Source organism: Narcine bancroftii, chromosome 2 (genome assembly GCF_036971445.1).
Source record: "Narcine bancroftii isolate sNarBan1 chromosome 2, sNarBan1.hap1, whole genome shotgun sequence".
Taxonomy (NCBI): domain Eukaryota; kingdom Metazoa; phylum Chordata; class Chondrichthyes; order Torpediniformes; family Narcinidae; genus Narcine; species Narcine bancroftii.
The window spans coordinates 191,392,152-191,417,916 of record NC_091470.1 but is presented as its reverse complement, the minus strand read 5'-3'; the positions used below and the strand labels follow the sequence as shown (position 1 = coordinate 191,417,916).

General features: G+C 48.3%; 1 protein-coding gene across 1 annotated transcript; it reads left to right on the top strand.

Annotated features, from left to right (window-relative positions):
• On the top strand, positions 1-24,070 carry LOC138754845 (RLA class II histocompatibility antigen, DP alpha-1 chain-like). Its single transcript, XM_069919739.1, has 5 exons — positions 1-198; positions 12,719-12,967; positions 14,620-14,901; positions 18,419-18,566; positions 23,939-24,070. The coding sequence occupies exons 1-4, from the start codon at positions 132-134 to the stop codon at positions 18,562-18,564; spliced, it is 744 nt and encodes a 247-aa protein (XP_069775840.1). The 5' UTR covers positions 1-131; the 3' UTR covers positions 18,565-18,566; positions 23,939-24,070.
• The last annotated feature ends 1,695 nt before the right edge of the window (positions 24,071-25,765 follow it).

Sequence of the window (25,765 nt, the reverse complement as noted above, 5' to 3'; positions counted from 1 at the left end):
CCATCACAGTCCGTGGTTTTTGGTGAAGTGAGTGAGACTTGACTTCCAGAGAGAAGCCGGTGTCCTGAACGAGCGGACGCCGCTGGGTGAAGAGCGGCCGCGGGAAATTTGCGAGCCACAGGAGACCGAGGATGGGAGCTGGGAGTTACCTCTCGGTGCTGGCGATGGCGTTAATAGGTGGAGCCTGGGCTGGAAAATGTGAGTTGTTAAACAGGAGCATTTCTCTCTCTGGGATCATTAATAAAGCCTGACCCTGGTTCGGTCCACGGGCTTTCTACCGAGAAGTGACCTCAGCGGGTCAGTGTGCTGTTCTGGCAGGGCACCCTCCGTGCTCGCTCTCCGTTTATATTGAAACATTATGCACTAAAGTCTCGGGTTGGTATGAGAGGCGAGCGAGAGGGAAGCCGAAGGTTCTGAGACATTAGCGCATCAGCGGTGAGAGAGTTGAGTCGCTCTTGGGGAGCCGGCGTGAGTGTGCTATTCACAGTCGACAACCCCGGGGAATACAGAAGTCCACTAACTCCTTCCCACCAATCTTCCCTCACTAGCTATCCTCTGTCCAGTCACCCCCCCCCTCTTATTAATCCCCCTTCAGATCTGCTCCATTTGTGCCCACGACTCCTCCCTCACCAGCCCTTCCAAGTGAGGCAACGCTTCCCTTGTGAATCTGCGCGGCTCATCGACTGCACCCGGTGCTCCCTCGATGGTCCCGTTTACATCGGACAGACTGGGAGATGGCTTCGCTGAGCACCTTCACTCTGTCCGCCGCAAGAGCATGAATCTCCTAGCGGCCAAGCATTTTAAATCCACGGTAGTAAAACTTTGTTGAAGGGCTCAAGTTCGAAACGCAGGTCATCTATTTTTACCTATAAAGGACACGGTTTGACCGGCTGAGTTTCTCCAGCATTGTGTTTTTATTTTAAATCCACACCCCATTCCCACAACGACAACTCAAGCGCTGCCGAGCGGCAGCATTAACATCGACTTCTCCGGCTTCTGTCTCGCTCTTTCCCAATCCCTCTGTCTCCTTCCCACCAGAGAACTTTTCTATCCTCTACCTGTTCGTCTGGGCTCCTTCCCCTCCCCATGCCTCCCTGCTTTTTACTCAAACCTTGAAATCTCAGCCCGAAATATCGGTTTTCAATCTTTACTTCCTCTGGACTCTGCGAGACCTACTGCGTTCCTGTTCCACCCCTTCCTCTCTCCTCTCCACCTCTTTTTCAAAGAGCTTTCAGACCCCAAATAATCAGTCTCTCCCTCCCCCTCCCCTTTCTCTCTCCCCCTTCTCGCTCTCCTCCCCTTTCTCTCTCTCCCTCTCCCCTCCCCCTTCTCGCTCTCCTCTCTTTCCATCCGTGAAACAGATTTCAAATAAAACCACCAGCTGCCGCCCAAAACTCAACACCCGCACCTGCCTATTTTTGCTCACACTTGATGAAGGGCTCGGGCCCGAACCATTGGTTACCCGTAACTTCCTGCGGACGCTGCTCTTTCTCCCATGTGCGTTGCATTCGACCTCAGCGTCTGTTTGACCTCGGAATAGAGGAGACCGTGGTCATCTCGCTGGTTGGTGGAGGTGTCGGGAATTAGGACCGGGTGTGGTCAGATGGGTACATTTCACACCGGGAGGGCGTGTGCTTGGTCACCGATGACCCTGTGGGGGGGGGGGGGGCGAAAGAAGCGCACCGTGTGTGGGAGCGGGTGCCCAGGCCGCACCCGGGGGAGAGAAGTGGAGGGGTTTGAGCCCGTGCGCCGACACCACTGATGTCGCCGGCCGGGGTGGGGGGGTTCCTCGACAGTGATACCCGGGATTAGCGGCAAGTCCCGTCCGCAAACTGGGGCTGGACTTGGGAGCGGGTCCGACCCTGCGCCGTGGGAAGGCTGTCATGTCCCTGGACGGAGTGCAGTTCCCATTCAGCGCAACCACCGACGGACTCCAGTTAAAGCGTGATCGGAGACGCAGAAACAGCAGCTGTCCTCACGGACTCTGTTCAAGTTCAGGACAGAGATCATCTCTCACTGCACGCATACAAGCCGAAGAAACAACGTTTTTCCGGACCACTGGACGCGCGCACACACACACAGTATACAGGTACAAATATATGATTTATTTATATAAAATATGCTATTTCCCAGCCTGGTAGCCCTGACTTTGATGCTCCTGTAGTAGATGTAGTATCCAACACAGGCAGGGGAACTGGGAGGGATTTGACTCCCCCAGGTTGGGGAGTCCAGGGTGCGGTCACAGGATGAAAGCAGGTCCCTCAGGGTTAAATTGGGAAACATTCCCCACACGGAGAATGGGTTCGATCGGAAATCTATTCCGCGTGTGATGATTTATGTCCATTCAGGACATCTACAAGAGGCAGGGTCTTAAGAAAGCAGCTTCTGTCATCGACCCTCCCCATCCAGGAAGGGGGTACAGGAGCCTGAAGCCGAACACCCAGCGGCACAAGGACAGCTTCTTCCCCCTCTGCCATCATATTTTCCTATGGACAATCAACCACAGACGCTATCCACTTTATCTTACATCAATTTAGAGGTTTTTTTAAAAAAAAATTGTGTATTTACGGAGATGTAATTTATAGCCATCTTTGGACCCGTAAATCACAGTACAGGGCGGGACGGTTGATGTCGAGATTAGTGCAACGCCTTTACAGCGCCAGCGATAGGGACGGTGGGTTCGAATCCTGCGCAGTCTGCAAGGCCGTCCTCGCGTGGGTTTTCCCCGGGGGCTCCGGTTTCGAAACGTACCGGGGGTGTAGGTTAATGGGGTGTAAATTGGACAGGACGGATTCGTGGGCCGAAAAAGGGCCCGTTATCGTGCTGTTGCAAACCAACGAATTTCGGGACATGAATTCATGAAAAGACATTCTGATTATGGCCGATTAGTGCCTCACGGACTTGGTAGCGACACGCAGACACAGTGAAGCTGTCTGAAGACTCTCGGAAAGAGGTCCAGGAGGATTCTGACATGTTGTTCCTCAAGTTTATTGTGAGCTGTCCTCCCCTGAATGGTCAACCCCACAGCCAGGTCGAAAGCACTCCATGTATTACTGAGGGTGATGATTCTCTCTGCTCCCCCTCGACACCCCTCTTGGTAGTCACCCAGCACCCTGGCCACCTCCCTGAAGTTCTAGTCCATGATGATCTCCAGGTTTATCAGTGTTAAATTCTGAGGTACTGGTGTAATATTTGGGTTTACCATGTTTGAAGACTGGATGAAAATGCTGTTGAGGTGGTTAGTAAATTTGCGGACGAGACCAAAATCGATGGTACAGTGAGGAACGTTATCTAAGATTACAACAGGATGTCACCAACTGAGCCAGTGGACTGAGGAATGATTTGGATCAGTGGGAAGTGTTTCATTTTGGTAAGTCACACCAAGGCAGGATGTATACAGTAAATGGAGGGGCCCTGTGGAGTTTGGTACTTTCCCTGAAAGTGGTGACTACAGATGGACTGGGTGGGGAATAAGACATTTGGCCTTGGTTGGTCAGGGTATTGAGTACAGGAGCAAGGACATCCTGTTACAGGTGTAGGAAGACATTTTCAGATTTATTGTCAGAGTACATACATGACATCACATACAGCCCTGAGATTATTTTTCCTGCAGGCATGGCAGAATTCCCACTTATTGGCAGAGAAAAACTAAACTGTACATAGCATGAATATGTAAACAAATAAAGAACTGTAAATGGACAGTGAATGTAAATGTACAAAACAGAGAGAAAATAAATCAGTAAAGTGCACAAGTAAGAGTCCTTAAACGAGTCCCTGATTGAGTTTGTCGTTGAGGAGTTTGACGGTGGAGGGTGAGCGGCTGTTCCTGTACCTGGTGGGGCGAGTCTTGTGGCACCGGAACCTCTTTCCTGGTGCCAGCAGTGAGAACAGAGGGTGTGCTGCATGGTGACGGTCATTAGCAAGGCAACATTTCGGGTATTATGTACAGTTCTGGTCGTCTTGTTATAGGAAGGATGTTATTAAACTGCACACGGAGCAGGAAAGATTCAGGACCACGTTCCTGAGCCTAGAGAGGTTGTGACATAGAACTATAGCACAGCATGGAAACAGGCCCTTTGGCCCATCTAGTCTTTGCCAAACTATTATTTTTCTCCATCCCATTGACTTGTATCTGACCATAGCTCTCTGAACCCCTCCCATCCATGTACATATCCAAACTTTAAAAATGTCAAAATTGTGCCTACATTCACCATTCGAGCTGGCAAATTGTTCCACACTCCCACCACCACTCTCTGTGTGAAGAAGTTCCTTCTAATGTTCTCCCTAAACACTTCCCCTTTCACCCTAAACCCACATCCTCTAGTTCTTGCCTCACCAAACCTCAGAGAAGAAAGCTTTTTCTACCTGGATCATTTGAAATGCTGAGGGGTGGGGGGGGGGGGGGGGACCATAACATCAGAAAGGAGGTTTGTACAATAATGAGAGGTACCCATAAGGGCCATTGGGCTCAAAGGGCACATATTGAATTTGGACAAAATGTCCCACCCACATTTGCCAAGTCCAGATCTCATTCTGTCCATTTCTTTCCTAAATATTACAATAGTACCTGCCTCAACTACCTTGTCCAGCTGCCCATTACATTCAGCCACCACCCTCTATATAAAAAGGTTACCCTCGTGTTTTTGTTAAATCTCTCCCTCCCAGTTTTAAACCTGTGTCTGGTTACTGATTCCCCTACTTTCACCATTTACCCCATCTATTCCTCTCATGATTTTATACAGATCAAAGAGAGGGAACCAAAGAACATTACAGCCCTTTGGCCTTTCTAATCTGTGCCAAACTATTTTCTGCCTAGTCCCACTGACTGGCATCCAGCCCATAGCTTCCATACCCCTTCCATCCATGTACCTGTCCAAATTCTTCTTAAATGTGAAAATTGAGTCTTCATTCACCACTTCAGCTCGGAACTCGTTCCACTCTCTGTGTGAAGTTCACACAAATGTTCCCCTTACATTTTTCTCCTTTCACCCTTAATCCATGTCCTCTGATTTGTATCTCGCCTACCCCTTAGTGGAAAAAGCTTATTTACATTTACAGTCTATACCCCTCATAATTCAAAATACCTCTGACTCTGATCCCAAAGACCTGGCAACATCCTAGAGTGGTGATACCACAGTGATGCTGTTATGCCATTAGTACTGTATCTGTGTGACTCCTCCCCCTGGAATTCCCTAATAAAGTTATCATTAAATTATATTCTTGCAGAATTAAACTCCAGTTTAATAATCTTCTATTTTTGTTTTTCATCTTACTTAAGAACACCAAGAGATTATGGTCCACATACATAATAATCGGTCCCTGAGCTGTGCGGATATAAACATCAAAGTGCTGCAAAGCCAATACAAGGGACAATGGTTCTTTTGATGATAGAATCATTTTTTTTGATTTTCATTGCCTGTCTTGGAATCAGTGCCAGGGTTATGGCACAATATCTGGTTTAAATTTTCTACAACTCTTGACCAGATTTTGTCTACAAATTTCTCACCATTCTTCAAAAGATTGGTCTTCCTTTAACCAATTTCTGCAAAATTCTTGCAAAACTTCCTATCATTCCTAAATCCCTTCTCACTTCTTTCTTGCCATTGGGAATGGGGAATTCAAGAAATCACCTGCATTTTCACTTGAATAGTGCAACTTTGCCCTGATCATTTTCATGTCCTAAGTATGTCACAGTGGCATGCCCAAATTCACTTTTAGTTAAATTGACAGTTAAGTTTGCTTCAGATAATCTTGCAAACAATTTCTCCAATGTGTAGGATTTAAATCTTGGATTACAGAATTTATCATTCTTTTGTAGCTGTGCACCTATCGAAAGAAGACACACACACGTAGTGTAGTCAGGTTAAGCTCATTATTAGGGCTCAAGCCTGACTTTTATATTTGCACTGTTCCCGCTGCGCCCCCCTCCTCCCTTGGCTGACGTCACAACATGCATAACAAAAGCAGGTTTCCCACATGCGGGCACTTTACTGCATAACAATGCCTTCTTTCCTCTGCGCTGTCCCTGTCTGTTGGCTGCGCAGCAAGGCCAGCACTATTTTGGGGTCACTTGCCTTTAAGCTGCCCTTGCCTTTCCCATGCCAGTTCACTTGTTGGGGTCAGTGTTGCTGTGTGGGCTGCTGGCGTTTAGTTGTGTTCACCATCCGGAGCACTGGATCAATTGCTGCAACAGTGTGCTGTCACATGAAACCCCACCCCAAGAACAGACGGTGTTGTCCTTCAGTGACCTGGCTTTTTGGCATGTTGCTGGTGTCTTGACAAGGTACATTGGGTTTAGCTGTGCCAGCTTCAGCCTGTCTGTGATGAAGACCTCCATCTTGCCTCCAACCTCCAGCTGAAATGTGGCCCCTTTGTTGTGGATGACCTGGAACGGACCCTCATATGGCTTCTGAAGTGGTGGACAATGTAGACCCCTGCTAATGTCCTCACATGTTCATTCCTGGAAGATGGAATCAGGGCCAGATTGCCAACTCTTTCTCTTAGCTTGCTGAGGAATGCTGCAGAATCATCTTGCATCTGCCCGGTGATGGTATGAATTCTACCAAGACCACCAGTGGAGCTCCATAGTTAGATTGAAGAGGTGTTCAGATCCTCCTTGGGTACCTTGGTAGCTCATCTACCCAGTTGCATCTGGGCAACTACCAGATGGCCTCCACTTTGCTGGGTAGTGGTGTGGCTCCTTCCCTGGCTATCCTGTGGCCCAGGAAGTCAATGGCCTCCAATCCAAACTGGTATTTGGCTGGGTTGATCGTCAGGCTGAACTCGCTCAATCAGATGTAGAGGTTGTGGAGGTGCACCATATGCTCCTGTTGGTTCCTGCTCTCCACCAGGAAGTCATCCAGGTACACAAAGGTGCCATCCAGGCCTCGGCCCACTGTGTCCATGAGTTGCTGGAAGGTCTGTGCAGCGTTATTTAGCCCAAACAGCATTTGGAGGAATTCCAAGAGGCTGAATGGGATGATGATGGCAGTGTTGGGGATATCATCATGGTGTGGCGAGATCTGATGATGTCCCCGCACGTGGTCAACTTTGGAAAAGATCCTTGCCCAATGCAGGTTTGCCACATTACTGAATGTGCAGCATGGGATACAGATCTGATGTTGTGGCCTTGTTGAGCTGGCAGTAGTTGACACATGCTCTCCAGCCCCAGTTGCTTTGGATACCATGTGCAGGAGACTCCTGGGCTGTCCAAATGCCGCATGATGGCGAGCTCCTCCTGCCTCCTGAATTCCTCCTTTGCCAGCTGGAGGTGCTCCAGAGGAAGGCGTCTTGCCCTTGTGTGAAGCGGTGGGACAAGGGTCAGGATTTGGTGCTGTACTCCATGTCGGGGCATTACCGTGGTGAATTGGGGCAAGCACTGCAGGCAATTCTGCCAGGACTCTGGCATATTTGTTGGTTGATCACTGCCCAAAGTTCAGGTGGAATGCTGGGAGCCTGGCATCTTTGAGGGGGAAGGTTTGAAAAGTCTTGGCATGGACCAATCTCCTTCCCTTGAGGTCCAGAAGCAGACTGTGGGCAAGCAGAAAGTCTGCCTGGAAGGGCAGCTGTTCCACTGCGGCCAGCGTGAACACCCATGAGAAGAGGCTGCCTCCCAACTGCAGTTGGATCTTGCAGGCACAGTTGGTCCAAATCATACTTTTGTTGCCAGCCCTCAGCATGGGGCCCGACTTCCTGTTCCTGATGTCTTGTCCCAATGGGAGCAGGATGCTCACCTCTGCTCCTGTGTCCATGAAGAATCATCATCTGGACTGGCGGTCCCAAACATACATGAGGCCATAGTCATAAAGACACTGTACAACATCTTTACTCTATTCGGGTTCCCAAGCTACATCAAAAGCGATTGGGGGTCCTCCTTCACCAGTACCTTTTGGCACAGGGTATCACCACCAATAGAAACACCAGCTATAACCCCTGGGGGAACAGCCTGATGGAATGGGAGAATGCCACCATTCGGAAGGCAGTCCTCTTAGCCTTGAAATCAAAAGGCTTACCCATTTCCCATTGCCAGGAGGTCCTCCCTGAGGTGCTCCACATGATTAGATCCGTCCTGTGTGCAGCATTAACACCATGCCATGTGTAAAAATGTTTTGCTTCCCCAAGAAGTCCGCACTGGGAACAATGCTGCCATCCTGGTTGACCTCCCCAGGACTAGTCCTGCTCCGGACTGGAGCGTCTAAACCTTCCTGACTAACTTACCACGTTCGACCTTGTCAAAGGCCTTACTAAAGCACACGTAAACAACATTCACAGCTTTTCCTTTATCAACTTTCCTGGAAACTGCATCGAAAAACTCTGTAAAAATGGTTAAACATGACCTACTATGCACAAAGCCACGCTAACTATCCCTAATCAGTCAATCCCTGCCTATCCAAATACTTGTATTTCTGATCTCTTAGAACACCTTCCAATAATTTACCTACTACTGGCATCAGCTTCACTGGCCTGTAATTTCCAAGATAACCTTTGGGGTATTTTTTAAGCAATGTGAGTTACCTTCCAATCTTCTTGTACCACATGTGGTTAAGGACATTTTAAACATTTCTGCCAGAGCCCCTGCAATTCCTACACTCGCTCCCTCAAGGCCTGAGGTAATATCTTGTCAGGCCCTAGGGGATTTATCCATCTTTATTTGCCTTAAGACAGCAAGCACTTCCTCTTTAATCTGTATCAGTTCCATAATCTCACTGCTTGTTTTCCTAACTTCCCATGACTCTGTGCCAGTTTCCTGAGTAAGTATTGATGCAAACAACATCTTTCCCCATTTCTTTTGCCTCCATACATAGCTGACCACTCTGATCTCAAGAGGACCAATTTTTACAATCAGTTTACTCTTAATATACCTGTAGAAACCCTTTGGATATTCCTTCACATTGTCTGCCAAATCAGCCTCACGTCTTCTTTTTGCCTTCCTGATTTCTTTCTTCAGTTTGTTCCTGCATTTTTTAATACTCCTCAAGAACCTATTCCTGTTATACACCTCTCTCTTCTGAACCAGATCGCCAATATCCCTATGCCTGTTAACTTTGCCTTTAATCCTGACAGGGACAGACAAACTTTGTACTCTCAAAATTTCACCTTTAAAGCACTTCCACTAACCTTGCACATCCTTGCCTGTAATCAATTTATCCCAATCCACACATTCTAGATCCTTTCTCATTTCTTCAAATTGGCCTTCTCCAATTTGGAATCTCAACCTGAGACCAGACCTATCCTTCTCCATAATTAATTTGAAACCAATGGCCTTACGATCACTGGACCCAAAATGTTCCCTTACACATACTTCTGTCACCTCTCCTCTTTCAGCCCCTAATCAGATAGCCAGTGTTGCACTCTCTCCAGATGGTACCTCTATATAACAATTATGAAAACTTTTCTAAACACATTAACAGTGTAGGAGTTCCATTCAATAAAGTCACAACTTTATGTTTCCTGCTGCCGTCTGCTATGTCTCTATATATTTGCTCCTCCAATTCTTGCTGACTATTGGGTGATCTATAGTACAACCCCATGAGTGTGGTCATACCTTTCCCGTTCCCCAGCTCCTCCTCTAGCCTCATCCTCCTGAAATCCAAGGAATAAAACACCAACCGGCTCAATCTCTTTCATAGCTCAGGCTCCTGAGTCCCAGCAAAGTCCTCGCAACTCTTCTCAGCACCTTCTCCAGCTTGACAACAACTTTCCTGTAGCATGGTGACCAAAACTGAACACAATATTCCGAATGGGGACTCACCAATGTCTTGTACAACTGCAACATAACCTCTCAACTTCTGTACTCAGTACGCTGACTATGAACCTTGGCGTGTTGAAAACCTTTTTAACCACCCTATCTACCTGTGACACCACTTGCAAGGTATTAGGTACGTGTACTCGAGATCTCTCCGGTTTACCACACTTCCCAGATCCCCACCGTTCAGTGTGGGTCCTACCCACATTAGGCCTCCTCAAATGCCACACCTCACATTTCTATGCATTAAATCCCATCATTCCGCTCCCCACCTGCCCAAACAATCAATATCCTATTGCAATCTTTGGCAGATTAGATCATAGATTAGGAGACATTACTATGAGAGCTCATGGCTTTAGGGTGAAAGGAGAAAGGTTTAGGGGGAACATTTTCACTCAGTGAGCGGAGGAACGAGTTGCCATCTGATGTGGTAAATCCAGGTTCACTCTTATGTTTTAAAAATAAATTGGATAGATTCATGGATGGGAGAGGACTGGAGGATTATGGACTGGGTGCAGGTCAGTGGGACTAGTGATATGATGTTTTAGCACAAACTAGAAGGGCCAAATGGCCTGTTTTCTGTGCTGTAGTCTTCTATGGTTCTAACTGTCTTCACTCTCCACAATTCCACATACTTTATGTCAACCTCAAAAGGTACATGTTTAGTTTTAGTTTTGAGGACTGTTTAACATCTCATTTGTTTTTGAATCATATTTTTGGCTGTTCAGTAGCAGAATTTTTAAAATTAGATTTATGTTATATTTATTACTTAATGGAAAGAACACCATCTGTCCTGGTCAGTAGCAGAATGTCGAACACCATCACACTGAGCACTGATGCACCTCAGGGCTGTGAGCTCAGCCCACTCCGGTTCATGCTACTGACCCATGACTGCATGGCCAGATCCAGCTCCAGCAGTGTCATCAAGTTTGAAGGTGACACTACAGTCGCTGGCCTCATCAGCAACAATGATGAGTCGCGCGACAGAGATGGAAAATCTGTGATATGGTAGGTGGGTAACAACGTCAGTCTAAACATGGACAAGATGAAGGAGATGATCGTGAACTTTAGGGGAACCAGGAACAACCACCAAGTCAAGTCAACTTTATTTATTGTTCGTACCATGCTCACATGATAAAGACGAGATAGTGCTTCTCCAGGACTACAGAACATATTGCATAGATATAAGGTAGGAAAGCAGTTAACACATTAAAATATTAAGGTATTAAGATGTTTTCACTGAAAGTCCATGGCACACGATGCACATCTGAACTGGGAGTTCTGGAGTCTGATGGCTTGGGGAGGAAAGGGCCCGAGTGCTACGGTACCTCCTGCCAGTGGCAGAAGAGAGAACAGTTTATATATGATATATGTGGAGGCTTTCATAATATTTATTGCTTTCTGCTGGCATCGACTGTAGTAGATATCCTCCATGCTAGGAAGAGGGTCCCCAATGGTCTTTTCCACTGACTTCACTATCCTCTGCAGGACCTTGTGGTCTGAGGTGGTACCACTTCCAAACCAGGTGCCCTGGGGGCCCCATGCTCAGTGTGATGGTCTTGGAAGTACTGTTTCCAATCTGGTCTGCTTGAGGTCTCTCCTACAGGAAGTCAAGCATCCAATTGCAGAGGGAGGTGTTTACACCCAGCAGGTCCAACTTCCTCATCAGGTACTGAGGTGTGATTGTGTTGAATGCTGAGCTGAAGTCAATAAGCAGAATTAAACATACGAGTCCTTGTTATCCAAGTAGGTGAGGGCCAGATGGAAGGTGGTGGTGATGTCATTGTCCATACAGTTGGTTGGGTTGTATGCGAACTGCAGGGGGGTCCAGTGATGGAGGCAGAAGGTACTTGATGTGCCCCATGACGAGTCTCTGGAAGCACTTCTTACCAATAGAAGTGTAACCCTCCACTACACATCAATAACTCTGTAGGTGAGAGAGTGGAAAGCAGCAAGTTCCTTAACTAGTGACCTATTGTGGGCCCTCAACATCTCCTCACTTGTCAGGAAGGTCCAACAGTGACTGCATTTCCTGAGAAGACTGAAGCGGGACCATCACCTTCCACAGGAGCTCTATGGAGAGCGTCCCGGCTGGCTGCATCACAGTGCGGGACATTACTGCAGAGAAATGGATCTGAGGTCAATCTACAGGCCCATAAGCGTGGCAGCGAGGATCACCGGGGTCTCCCTCCCTCCACCATCAACGAGATCTACCGGGATCATTGTCGGAAGAGGGTGCGCAGAGTGACTTGGGACCCCTCCCACCCTGCACGCAGCAACTTTCAGCTGCTCCTATCAGGGAAGAGATCCAGGAGGACCAGCTTCTCCCCACGGGCAGGAGAATGCTGAACGGCTCATACAAACACTCCCAGACACGACTATTTATTAAACAATTCATTTATTTTTATAAAGGTACTGCTTGTAAATTTGTGTGTTATGTCTGCACGTGTTTGCGTGTTTTTACACCAAGGACCATGTTTGGTCCAGTTGTACTTTTCCATTAAATTATCACAATAAACGTGAACAGACACTGTGTGAAAGTGAGAGAGGGGGAGGGAGGGAGAGAAGGGAGGGAGGGAGAGAAGGGAGGGAGGGAGAGAAGGGAGGGCGGGAGAGGGCGAGGGAGGGGGCGAGGGAGGGGGCGAGAGAGGGGGCGAGAGAGGGGGAGGGGGAGAGGGAGAGAGGTCGCTAACCCGGGCGCGGAGCAGTGCCAGGCCGGTCGGGTTGGCCTTGCTTCCACTTCATTGCTGTTTCAATCTTGTTTGATGCTGTGATCGCCGTTGAATATTCCCGTTACACCGGGGCTTGCCTTAGCCCTTCGGCATCCCGAATGTACCCGGTGTTCGGGTTTATCAGTGTTTCATTCTGCCGGCTTCTCCCGCTCCGACACCGGGCGTCGACTCCCTGGGTCTGGGTGTCCCCGGCGACCCTCCCCGCTCCCACCCTCTCATTCCTTGCTCTCCCTCCCCACAGACCGACACGCGGATTTCCTGGTGTATCTCGTCCAGGACAGCAGCCCCAACAAACAGTTCGATGTGTTGCTGGACGGAGACGAGATTTTGTACATGGACTTCAAGCTAAAGAAGGAGGTGGCGAGAATCCCCGAATTCCAGCTCCTCGCCATGCAGGGCGGAGAGGCGGGGATCTCCGCTCAAATCGCCGTGCTGCAAAATAATTTAAATGTTTGCAAGAACCTGTCGAATTGGAGCCCGGAGCCCAAAGGTGAGAGAATGGGGGGTGGGGTGGGGGGAAGCAGCACTGTCACCCTCCCGGCCCCCACCTCAACCCAACCACCCGGCCCCTTCTCCACCCTCCAGTCCCCCCATCCCCACCTATCTGGGCCTTCCCCAACCCACCCATACTCCCAGACTCCTCCCCACCCACCAGATCCTTCCCCACCCATCCGTACCCCTCCAATTCTCCTGGACCCCTCACCCACCAGATCCCTCCCCACCCACCCGGATCCCTCTCCTACCAGATCCTTCATGGATCCCTCCCAGACCCCTCCCCACCCACCTCACCACTCACCAGATCCTTCCCCACCCTCCCAGACCCCTCCCCACCTACCTTCTCTCCTCCCCACCCACCAGGACACCCTCCCAGACCCCTCCCTACTCACCAGATCCCTCCCCACCCACCCATACCCCTCTCAGACCCCTCCCACCCACCTGTCCCATTGCTTTGTGGCTCAGCATCATCCCAGATCCCTCTTGTACACCCTTACCCAGCCACACCCCATCCCTGATTCTGCGGAATCGATGTGCCCAATGAGACCAATGTGGGATTACTGACATTGGTCCTGCAGTTGGAGACATTAACCCGCATTCTTGTGAATGGACCGGTGGAGAGGGAAGGAGAGGTGATCCAGTCCTTGCTGCGCTTCAGATGCACCAACTCTGAGACATTGGGAAAGCTCCTTGATGAGGTGAAACCTGGGATGTTGGGTACACCCAATGGTCAAACGGCATCTGTGGAAATAGGAACAGAACTTTCATTGGCCTTTTAGAATGTCACAACACAGTAAAGGCCTTTCAGCCCACGATGTTGTGCTGACCTTTGAAAACCTACTCCAGAACAATCTAACTCTTCCTGTTCTAACACCCATAACCCTCCAGTCTTTGTAAATCTAAAAGTATTTTAAATGTCCCTATTGTTCCAGCCTCCATCATCTCCTCCAGTCATGCATTCCAGGCACCCACCATTCTCTGACTAAAATAAAACTTTCTTCTACTCACCTTGCTACCCCGGGAATAGATGCTGGCTGTTCATAATTTCATTACCTCTGTCAAATTGCCTCTCACCCTTCTTCACTCCAAGGAGAAAAGCACTAGCTCACTCAGCCTTTCTCCATAAGACATGTTCTCCAATCCAGGCAGCATTCTGGTAAATCTCGGCACCCTCTCTGAGGCTTCCACATCCTTCCTGTCATGAGGTGATCAGAACTAACACAATACTCCAAGTCTGGTATAACCAGAGTTTGTAGAGCTGCAACATGATCTCACGGCTCTTGAACTCAATAACCCGACTCATGAAGGCCAGCACACCATAAACCTTCTTAAACATCCTATCAACGTGCATGGCCACCTTGAGGGATGTATGGACCTGATCCTCCACACTGTTAAGAACCTGTCATTAAGCATGTATTCCCCCATCCTGTTTGACCCTCTAAAGTGCAGAATTTCACACTTTTCTGCCACTCCTCTGCCAAACTCTGCGTCCCGTCCGTATCCCACTGTAACCTTCAACAACCTTATACATTATGTACAACACTGTGAGATTTCTCCCGTCTACATCCCCACTCCCCATGTATTATATTGTGCATTGCTGTGTTCCCATCACCTCAGCAAATATATGCTCTCTCTGTTTGCCCACAGAATCCCCTCAGATTGCAGTGTACCCTGAACAGCCCGTGGAGTGGGGTTGGCCCAACACCTTGATCTGTCTGGCTGATGGATTCTTTCCTCCGCGGGTCAGCATGAAGTGGATGAGGAATGGCGAGCTTGTGACTCACGGAGTCAACATCACAGAGTACTATATGAAGTCCGATTATCACTTCCAGAGGTTCACCTACCTGAGCTTTGTCCCAAGTCCAGGAGACCTGTACTCCTGCCACGTAGAGCACGAGGGTCTGCAGACGCTAGACGCCGTCTTCTGGGGTCAGTACGGAGCAGAGTAGCATGGGGTCTGATCTCAGCACTGGGACAGGTTGGATAGGCAACTGGATGATCCCAGATTCGCCAAGTTCAGGAGTAAGGAGTCTACTTCTGTTGCAGCTACAAGCAGGGAGATGGTGTGTGCCCCCATGTAACCCTGCATGACCCCATGAAACACTGTGTAACCATAGAAACACTGTGTTGTCTGGTACTGGGTGATCTAACCAGGGTGGGGAATTGAAAGTAAAGGTTGGTAAACAAGAAATCTGCAGATGCCGGGGTCTAGTACGGTACTCGAGAGTGCTGGAGAAACTCAGCAGGTCACGCAGGATCCATGAGAAGTAAAAGGCAGTCGACGTTTCAGGGATGCCGAAAATCAGGGGGATGTCTGAATAAGAAGGTGGCGGTGGTGGTGGGGAGGGGAAGGTGGTGGGAGGTTAGTGGGAAGAGGAAGGAGCACAGGTTTTAGGAGCTCGAGCAGTGGGGATAACAGAGGAGGAGCAGTATGAACTCCCTTCGAAGACAGGAAGAATGTCTTCAGGATAGACATCTCTCGAAAAGTCGGCACTTCAAGCTCACAAAGGTGCTCGCTGGCAGATTTCAGTCTCCAGGTTCCCCAACCCTAGTGCCTTCCATCAGAGTGTCCAGCATCATTTTAATGTTTTTAAATTTTAGAGATAGAGCACAGAAACGAGCCCTCACTGCCCAAATACACCCATGTGACCAATGATCCCTATCAGTCTTTGGAAACATGGGAAGAACATACAAATTCCTTACAGACAGTGCTGGATTTGAACCCCTGTCGCTGGTGCAGTAGGAATGTTGTTTTGACCCCTACACTAACCAGGCTGCCCTCATAATGAACTTGCTGTGTTGGGAGATTTTCACTGAGCCTCCTTGTTCCTCTGAATATCAGCTGCCACACCCAACATTGATTAGACTTCATCAGTGAATCAAATTAACTGGAGATCGAACAAGGAGAAGGCCATAATACACCTAATCTCAGGGAATCATCTGGACTTGAGTGAGTACTTTGGGATGGAGACTATAAACTGGTTCGTTCCAAATTATTTGGGGACAGGGGTAAAGATAGTCTGGAACTATGACGTCTAAACTGGGGAAGGTTTACTTTATTAGCACTAGAAGGAACATGTAAATATGAACTGGAAACACTGCAGGGAGATTTATGTGTTGGAAGTGAAAGTCTTTGAAGGTGTTTCTACTGAGCTAGAAAATTCGGGGCGATGCGAGGTAACACCGCAAATTTTAACTGGTTCTTTTTGAACAACTAAATTTATTAACTAAACAAACAGCACTAAGAACAGAACATACAGGGGCCAGACGTCGTTTGGAGGCACCCACCTTGAATCTACTAAATTGCAACAGCACGCCCAAGATGCAACATTCCCCAGATGCTACACACTCCATCTCCGACTCCTCCTGGTGGTAGAACTCCATCACTACAAAGTGAAATAGAATGAGTTTGGGGCCAACTTGTTCATGTTTCACTGAAGGGTCAGTTCAACAAATGCAGGGAACCCAAAATGCCGAGAGATATTGGCAAGTTGACAAAGAAAAAAGAGGAAGATCAGATACTATTTATATTCATTTAATAAAAATGTAAAATTACATGAAATTGCCTTTAGTCAAAAATGGCAGGACTGACAGAGCAGCTGTAACGGTAGCACTGCTGCTAGTGTAGACTCCCAGGGAATGAGGATACTCCACTCCATGGGGTCCAACAGGCCAGTCAACTCCCATCAGCTCCACAGACTTTATGCAGCCCATTAAAGGAGCCAATGGCAGTTAGTTAAAATCCCACGACTGCAGGGTCTGCGCCCAAGATGATAATGCCGCAGATCGGCAGCAGCCACGAGAGGTTCCAGACTCCAGAGGAGTGGCAGACTGGTGCAGGGCACCAGAAAACAGGGGACCTTTGAGAAGGAGAAACAGAGAGATGACCCGAGAGGACGGTGACCACGGTGGTGGACCAGTGAGGGGGCTCTGTGGCTAAAAGACCCACGTATGCAGTGGGCAGCTTGCGACTCAAGGTGAGGAACCCATGGAGGCTGGGGGCCTCTGGAGACTGGTGTCGGGAGACTCGCACTGGGGTTTGGATGGCTGGAGGGGCACCAGGTATTGGAACTGGGATGCGAGGGGGTGCCAAGGACACTGAAGGATTTGTGACTGTGTCAGAAGTTTGGAAAGGAGCTCGGATTGCCCAGGGTTTGGACTGGACTCTTGTGTGGCTGCAGACAAATCTATGGACACTCAGGGAATCTGGGGGGGGGGGGGGGGGAACTCTTTTTTTTTTCTCTGACTGTAAGAAGCACCAGGCAATTTCTGCCAATAGCGAATCTGTCTGCCTTATACAGGCAAAAGCAATTTCATGTAACATAACAATGTTTTATTTCAATGACAATTGAATCTTGAAAAAATCAGACAAAGATCTGACATTAGCAATTCCTGGTGCTCCTTACAGTCAGAGAAAGAGAAGCAAAAGCAAGTTGCCAGAGTCACCGAGTGCCCATGGATTCACCTTCAGCACTCTCACAGCTTCTGCAGTCACACAGAGTCCAGTTCAGTTCAGATACTGACCCAGATCCAAACCTCCAACACAATCAGGAAGCCCTCAGCATCCAGGGCCCTTTGGGAGCCTTGTTACCCTCAGCACCCTCTCGAATTCTGGTGCTGATACCTGGTTCTCATCAGCCAGTCTCCAGCAGCCTGCAGCCTGGTGTGACTCCTTCAGCAGCAGTGCTCTTTGCTGGTCTGCGACCATAGTCACGGTCCTGAGGGTCTTCTCCTCTGCTTCTCCTTCTCATTGGGGGTGTCCTCCCTGTTTCTGGTGCCCTGTGCCAGCCTGGTGCTCCCCCGATGTCCGCAGCCCTACGTGGCTGCTGCTGAACACAGGACCTCTGAAATTGCAGGATTTAAAAAGAAAGTTGGTTCCTTTAACAGGCCGTTTAAAGCCTGTATGGAGCCGTCAACATTAGGGGAATGCAATAGGACCCTGTGGAGTGCTGTGTGTCTGCTCCTCACTCTCCACGGGGCCACACCAGTGGCAGCACTGCTGTTACAGCAGTTCTGGCAGCGCCGCCATTTCTTCATCTCTGTTCATTTTAAAAATACAGAGGTATCAGATAATGGCAGAAGTAAACCAAATAACGACTTTACTGAACACAACCAAACATGATAATAAACAGGGCAGGGAGAGAGAGCTCACAGCGTGGCGCCTGCTAGTACTCGATTCAACTAACGCACCCTTGCGGATCTCACACATGTGCTGTGTGATGTTGTGAGTATGGTGGCCGCAAAGCGATTGCAATGGGTGCAGAGCAGCCAATGGCTGCAACTGTCTACACTCCATGAAATGACATTAACATCTGTAACACGGTACAGCTCGGGGAAACATTTTCCATCCTTCCACCTGTCAGATGGGCTGGCGGACTAGCTCTCAGCTTTGTGATCCTCTCGTGTTGCACTGTGAGATGCTCACCGTCTCTCCATCTCTCCCCAGAGCCCGAGGTGCCTGAGGAAAGGTCCGGCCCTGGAACTGTGATCTGTGCTCTGGGACTCACTCTGGGGATCATCAGTGCCGTGGTGGGAATCGTCTTGCTGATCAAGGAGAGGCAGCGGCTGCAGGCACAGCAACATGGCATCTAGGGGTGAGTAGGGGGGCATGGGGACGGTTCCCAGGCTGCGCCCTGTGTCCCATCAAGGGAAGAGGGCCTCAGTCAGAGACTCATTGCCTCCTACCACAAGGTACGGAGGGGGAGACAATTCAAACAGGGAGACAACTCAGTTGGGTCAGGGTTCAGACGGGGTTAATTCAGTGGGGACAGTTCAGACGGCGTCAGTTCAGGTGGGGACAGTTCAGACGGGGTCAGGCTTTAGTTGGGGTTTGGATTGGGTCTGAGATGAAATTTGGTCATTTCAGATGGAGGCAGGGTTCAGATGGGGATAGGGTTCAGACAGGGTCAATTCAGACAGAGATGGCTCTGCTGGAGATGGTTCAGCCAGGGATGGTTCAGACAAGTTCAGCTCAGACAGGGTTGGTTCAGATGGAGACAGTTCAGAGGGGGACAGGGTGAACCCTGTCGGGGTCAGGGTTCAGGCGAGGACATTTTAGTACGGGACGATTCAGACAGGATCATTTCAGAATGGGACCTTTCAGACGGGGTTCATACGGGATGGAGTTCCGATGGGATGGGGTTGGTTCGGGACATGGTCCATTCAGACGGGGACAGTTCAGACAGGGTGGTGTGCAGACGGGGTCGGCATCTGCAAAATGGACCTGTGTGACCCTGTGACTCATTTCTAGTTTCAGGTAGCAAACCCCTCTTATTTTGTACCCCATTCTATTCCTCTCCTCCCCCCTTTTCTGTCGCCTTTCCCATCCTCCTCTACCCCGTCCCCATCTGTTCTCCTTTGCCCTCCTCTTTCATTTTTCTTATCCCATCTCCTCACTGGATTCTTCCCTCCCTTCTGTTTCAACTATCGCACTCACCTTCTCCAGATCAGATCCCAGTACTGGCCACACACTCCCCACTGTGTCATTTATCTTTTTCTGACTGATTTTTTTGCCTCCCCCTCCCTCTCCCTCTCCTCTGCCTCTGTCTGTCACATTCCACCTCTGCCTGCTGTGTGGGTTCCTGTCCCTCGACTCCCATCCTGTCATTTTAACACAATTTCTGTACAAACATCTGAGTCCCAAAGAAGTGTTTCGGCTCAAAACATCGACCATTTTCTCAGAGGTCACCTGGAAAGGCAGGATTGATCAGAGATAGCCAATATGGCTTTGTCAAGGGCAGATTCCATCTGACCAATTTATTTGAAAGTGTATCGATGAGGGCAGGGCAGTAGATGTGATTTAGGGCAGTAGATGTGATTTACATAGATTTTAGTAAACATTTGACAAGGTCCCAAATGAGAGAGTGGTTCCAAATCTTAGGGCTCATTGGAATCAAGGGAGGAGGCAGTGTAATGGTATTTGGTTGCTTTTATGATAGGTGTCCCCCAGGGATTGTGATGGTACCTTTGCTGATTGTAGCTTAAATGAATGACTTGGATGTGGGAAGTATGATTAGAAAGTTTGTCGATCACTGTGATGTTGTTGACAGAATGGAAGGTCATCTTAAGTCACTGGGAAGTAAGTGGCAGATGGGGTTTAATCTGAAAAACGTGAGCTGCTGTATTTGAAGATCCTTGGGAGTGTCGACGGAAAGGGGGACCTTGATGTATGTTCATGAATCATTGAAGAAGGCAGTGCAGTTAGATAACTTAGTTGGAAGACACATTGAATACTGCCCTCCTGTTGTAAGGGTTCGTGTGGGTCCCACAGGTTAAGGAACTAGACCAAAGTCGAGGTATTTCGGGGACGCAAATGGGGAAACAGGGTCAAAATGCTAAATAGACCTAAACACACACACACACACAATACTCAAGCGGTGAATATTCACTTAGGATAATGAGGGAGAATGAGAGAAACTGGGGAAATGACTCAAATACACATACAATCAACAATCAAAATCAAGGCGATACTACGTGCCCCCACCCCTTGACCGATACGGACACGGCTCTAGCTAGCTAACCTCGGGACTCAACCCAACCCAGTGTGAAAGGTGATATTCTTGTGCCATGAGGGGTCAAAAAGAGACAGTACAAAAGGGAACATAGTCCTTTATATCCCTGCAGCAGGTATTGAGGGGCCAATCACTTGGGACAGGCTGGGCCCTGTTGGCTGCTGTGGTCAATGGCTCGAAGCTAAGTGCAGGGGTCAGCTGAGGTGATTTACCTGGGCCAATTGGGTGAAGGTCATGGCCGAGTCCAGGTAGGCTGTCTGGACTCCAGCACCTGGTGGGTCCGACCTTGATTGACATGCAATGTGTCCTCTGAATAGGAGCACAGCAGCGCCACCATGTGATGGCCACAGCCTCTCCATTACACCTCCGTTCACGGGCATTAGATGGGGAAGGAGGGAGTTATGCTCCAACTTTATAATATATGGACCCAACCACAGCTGGAGCACTGTGTGCAGTTCCGAACCCCACTCTGCAGGAAGGATATGATTGCACTGGGTGTAGAGGAGAGTCACCAGTGTATTACTAGGACAGAGTGGTTTCAGTGATGTGGGCCTGCTCCCCCTGGAGGGAGCAGTTTATGAAGGGACATGATTGGAGATTATAAATTTACGAGGAGTATAGATAGATTGGACTGCCTGAAATCTTTCACCTTAGCACTTTCCGTGTAATATTTTTATAAAGTTTTTGTCATAAAAGTGGTTTGGACAATGATACTGCTGCAATACACCACATTCCAATAACTTCATGACAAGGAATTTTATTATTCTGATTCTGAAAGGGGTAAATGCAGAGGACGTAGATTTAGGGTAAACGGGGTAGAATTATGGGGCTATCTGAGGGGGACCTTCTTTACGTAGCGTGGGAGAATACACTGCCGGAGAAAGTGGTGGGACATGTTCTTGAATCACCCATGGGCAGACAGCTACAGGTTGTGCAGGGTCATGGGGTTAATACTGATGTGTGCTCACAAATCAAGGTGGATGTGGGGCTCAATGGTCTGTTTCCATGCCTGCAACTTCCACTAGCAGAGGAGGAAAATTGGCCCACTTTACCTGTGATTGCTCTTTCGGAATGTGTTGTAATGCATTGTCCCACATTCCAGATGCTTGTCGAAAATCCCGAAGTTTTGAATCGTCAAGGATCACAAAACTCCTGTTGGAAATTATTTACTCATTCAGTGGTGGGATGTGAATGTAAACCGCTCGGTGACAGTGTGTGACTGTAAACCATTTGGTAATGTGATGTGAATGTACACCATTCAGTGATGGTGTGTGACTGTTCACCGTTCGATGACAGGATTAAATGTAAACCATTCACTGACAGGGTGTGACTATTTATCATTCGGTGATGGGTTGTGACTGTAAACCATTTTGTGACAGGGTGTGACTGTAGACTGTTTGGTGATGGGGTGTAAGTGTAATCTGTTCGGTGATGGGTGTGTCTGTTCACCATTCGGTGACGGGATGTAACTCTAAACTGTTCAGTGATGGGGTTTGAATGTTCACCATTCAGTGATGGATTATGACTATAAACCGTTCAGTGACAGGTGTGTCTGTTCATCATTTGGTGACAGGTTGTGACTTAAAACTTTTTGATGACAGGTTGTGACTGTCAACCGTTCAGTGTCAGTCATATCTCTACATTCCCTTCAATGTACATTGTTACATTTGTTCTCTCCACATCCAGTTGTCATCACTGTGACACCTTGTCGATACTCCCCCCTCTATGGGTTGAGGGACTCACCCTCAGTTTCAGCCCCTCAGTGCCCAGTAATGGAAGGACTCTAGACTGGACCTTCCCCCCAGCGCCCTCACGTTGGCTGCACCAGCCTCTGGGTGTCCCTCAGCACGTGCTCCTGCTGCCTGGAATGTGCCAGTCAACAGCATTCCCTCACCGACATCTCCGTGTACTGAACGTCCAACAGGTTTAGGGCGGACAAGTACGTCTTCCACTGAGTTGATGGTCTTCCGGCAGTTCTGATGTCAGACTCTGTGTGCATCGCCAGGAACAGTCCATAGATCACAAAGTCCTCTGTCACCCCCTCCATCCCTCTCCACACTCTCTGTGTATCTGCATTCAGTAAAGAGTGACAGTTTCCCTCTACCACAGCCGTCAGATGTCAACGTATATGGAGGCTGATGTTCCGGTTGTGCAGAAAGGACCTCACTGGGAGGGTTCTTCTCACTGGCAGCCAGACCAAGTCCTGGTGCTTGTTAGTGGGCCCTGCCGATGAGGCATTCCGCCAGATGACTTGGATGGTCTGCTCAGGGAACCATCCCACCAGGTCCATCAAGTCCTCATCTCTCAGTTCCATGGTTACTTCAAGAGAACAGAACCTGCACCCCAGGACTCTCCGTTCTGCAACACTCTCTAAGACCCTGTCATTCACTTTGCAAGCCTTGCCCTGGTTGAACTTCCCTATTTAAATCACTTCATGCTATTCTAAATTCCATCTGCTGTTCCATGAAATCATAAAACACTACGGCACAGAAACAGGGCCTTTGGCCCATCTGGACTATGCTGAAATTTTATCCTTCCCAGTCCCATTGCCCTGTAACCGGACCATAACCGCCCCACCCCCCCATATCCCTCCCAACCATGTGCCTGTTCACAATCTTCTCAAATGTTAAAATTGAGCCTGTATTCAGCACTTCAGCAGGCAGCTTGTTCTACACACCCACCACTGTCTGTGTGAAGTTCCCTTTAAACATTTTACCTTTCACTGTTAATCCATGTCTCTACTTCTTGTCTCACTGAACCTCAGAAGGGAAAATATCTGCTTGCTTTATACTGCTCACAATTTTGTATACCTCATTCAAATCTCCCTTAATCTCTGACACTGCAGGGAATAAACCCCGAACCTATTTAATCTTCCTCTGTAACTCAGTTCCTCAAGCCCCTGATGGCCTGTGGTCAAAGATGTTGATCTGGAAAAACTTTTCCACCAAGGAGAGGTGGTGAGGCAAAGTCCAGCTAACTGAGGCCAGGCCCATCCTTCGTAAAACCTGGGACAGGTAGATCCTCAGCACATATCCTCAGTACATGTGGCCCTCATACTTTGGTTCCACACACAGTCTGATGTGTGACTGTTCAATGATGGCGTGTAACTGTACACAATTCGGTGGGGTGTGACTGTTCACCAGTTGGTGATGAGGTGTGACTGTACAGAATTCTGTGGGGTGTGACTGTTCACCAGTCGGTGATGAGGTGTGACTGTACACCATTCAGTGGGGTGTGACTGTTCACCGTTCAGCGATTGGTGTGTAGCTGTTCACCATTAGATGACAGGGTGTGACTCTACACTATTTGGTGATGTGATGTGACTGTTCACCGTTCAGTGATGGTGTATGAATGTAGATCTGATGGTGATGGGATTCAGCCCCAGTTGTTCAGCCACCCAGCATGGATCCCTCTCCCTCCAGCCAAGGCCTCACTGACCCTTTCTGTCTCCACAGCCGTCCTGAGCTCAGCACCGGTCTGTCTTGCTCATCCAATGCTCGGCACCACCTAGAGACCAGTGTTCATCCCCCAGATCTACAGCCGGAACCACCTGATGACGTCCCTGTAGCAATAAACCCTTGAGCTCAGTTTCCAGTCTCTGCCTGTACATTCTTGTGTCCTGTTACTTCATCACAGAAGCGTGGAATCAGACTGCACAGCAACAGGCCATTTGGGCCATCTTGGTCATGCTGACTACGAAGCATATCTACTCTAATCCCATCATCTCCCTCCACACACCCACCAGTCTCTGTGAGAAGAAGGTGCCCCTCAAACACCCCTTTACATCTTTCCCCTCTCACCTTTAACTTGTGCTGTCTGGTTGTAGACTCCCTGAGTCTGGGAGAAAGAAGTGACCATTCACCTTGTCCATGCTCCTCGTGATCTGTGAGGTCACGCTGAAGCCTCTGCTCCAGCTCCCTGCCGATGCAGTCTCTGCTGATCACTCAAGCCCCTCCAGTTCTCATGAACCCTTCCTGCACCATATGCAGGTAATGACCTCCTTCTTTGGTGCGTCAATCAAAACCGTACACATACTGCCGGTGTGGTCTCACCAAGTCATTGATCTCCCACTCCTGCCGTCAATGCCACATACCATGAAAACAAGGGTCCCAAATGATCTTTTCACCACCCTCTATATCCTCTGAGAACTGAACCTGTACCCCAGGACTCTCTGTTCTGCAACACCCTCTAAGGCCCTGTCATTCACTTTGCGAGTCTTGCCCTGGTTGAACTTCCTCCATAAACTGTTCTGATTTACAGCCCTACCACTGTCTGTGTGAAGATCCCTTTAAACATTTTACCTTTCATTGTTAATCCATGTCTCTAGTTCTTGTCCCACTGAACCTCAGTGGGGAAAAAACCTGCTTGCTTTATACCGATCACAATTTTGTATACCTCGATCAAATCTCCCTTAATCTCTGACGTTGCAGGGAATAAACCCTGAACCTGTTTAACTTTACTCTGTAACTCAGTTCCTCAAGCCCCAGCAACATTCGTTCATTCTCCTAGTACATCCTGTTGTGATCTTCAACAACCTGATTCACTGCCCAGCGCACCCCAAATTTTGGTGACATCTGCAACTTACAAACCTCACCATCTACATCCCCAATTAGGTTCTCACCCAAACCATTAACATAGATGACAAACAACAGTGGACCCAGCACTGATCCCTGTGGTACCTGTTCTGTTTTAAATTGCCAAGCTAAGACCTTATGAGCTCTTTCTCCTAACTCATAATACCATTGTTTAGATCTCTGAATCATTTTCTCATAATGATATGTTTGTAAGGTATTATATTACATTTTCATATTAGATAATTGTATATTTTTTATCTTCTGAAACATTTCTCTGCAAATTTTTCTACAATTCTTTAATCTCTTCCTCATTTTATTACTATCTGCCAAATATTTCTTTTAAGTTTAGTTGTAAAACAATAATCTGACCTCTCAAATATGCCTTCAACGCATCCCACAATGTAAATGTACTTTGAACTGAATTCACATTTAATTGTAGAAACATCTTAATTTGATCTCTAAGAAAACTAACAAATTCAGATTGTTTCGAGAGCTGTATTAAATCTCCATCTGTAACTAGTTTTAACCATATCTGAACTAATACATGATATTCATAGAAGTGAATGATCCGATAAAGTTCGACTTTTATATTCAGCGTTGGTTATTTTCCCTTGTAATTGAGCAGATATTTAAAAAAATCAATTCTTGAACATGAATCATGTGTAGCTGAATAAAATGAAAAGTCTTTTTCCATTGGATTCAATCTTC

Bases quoted from the DNA above. Each gene is read 5' to 3' on its own strand.
- LOC138754845 (XM_069919739.1), top strand. From the start codon at position 132: ATGGGAGCTGGGAGTTACCTCTCGGTGCTGGCGATGGCGTTAATAGGT. The intron at 199-12,718 runs GTGAGTTGTTAA...CCCTCCCCACAG, and splicing joins TGGAGCCTGGGCTGGAAAAT to ACCGACACGCGGATTTCCTG. The intron at 12,968-14,619 runs GTGAGAGAATGG...GTTTGCCCACAG, and splicing joins TTGGAGCCCGGAGCCCAAAG to AATCCCCTCAGATTGCAGTG.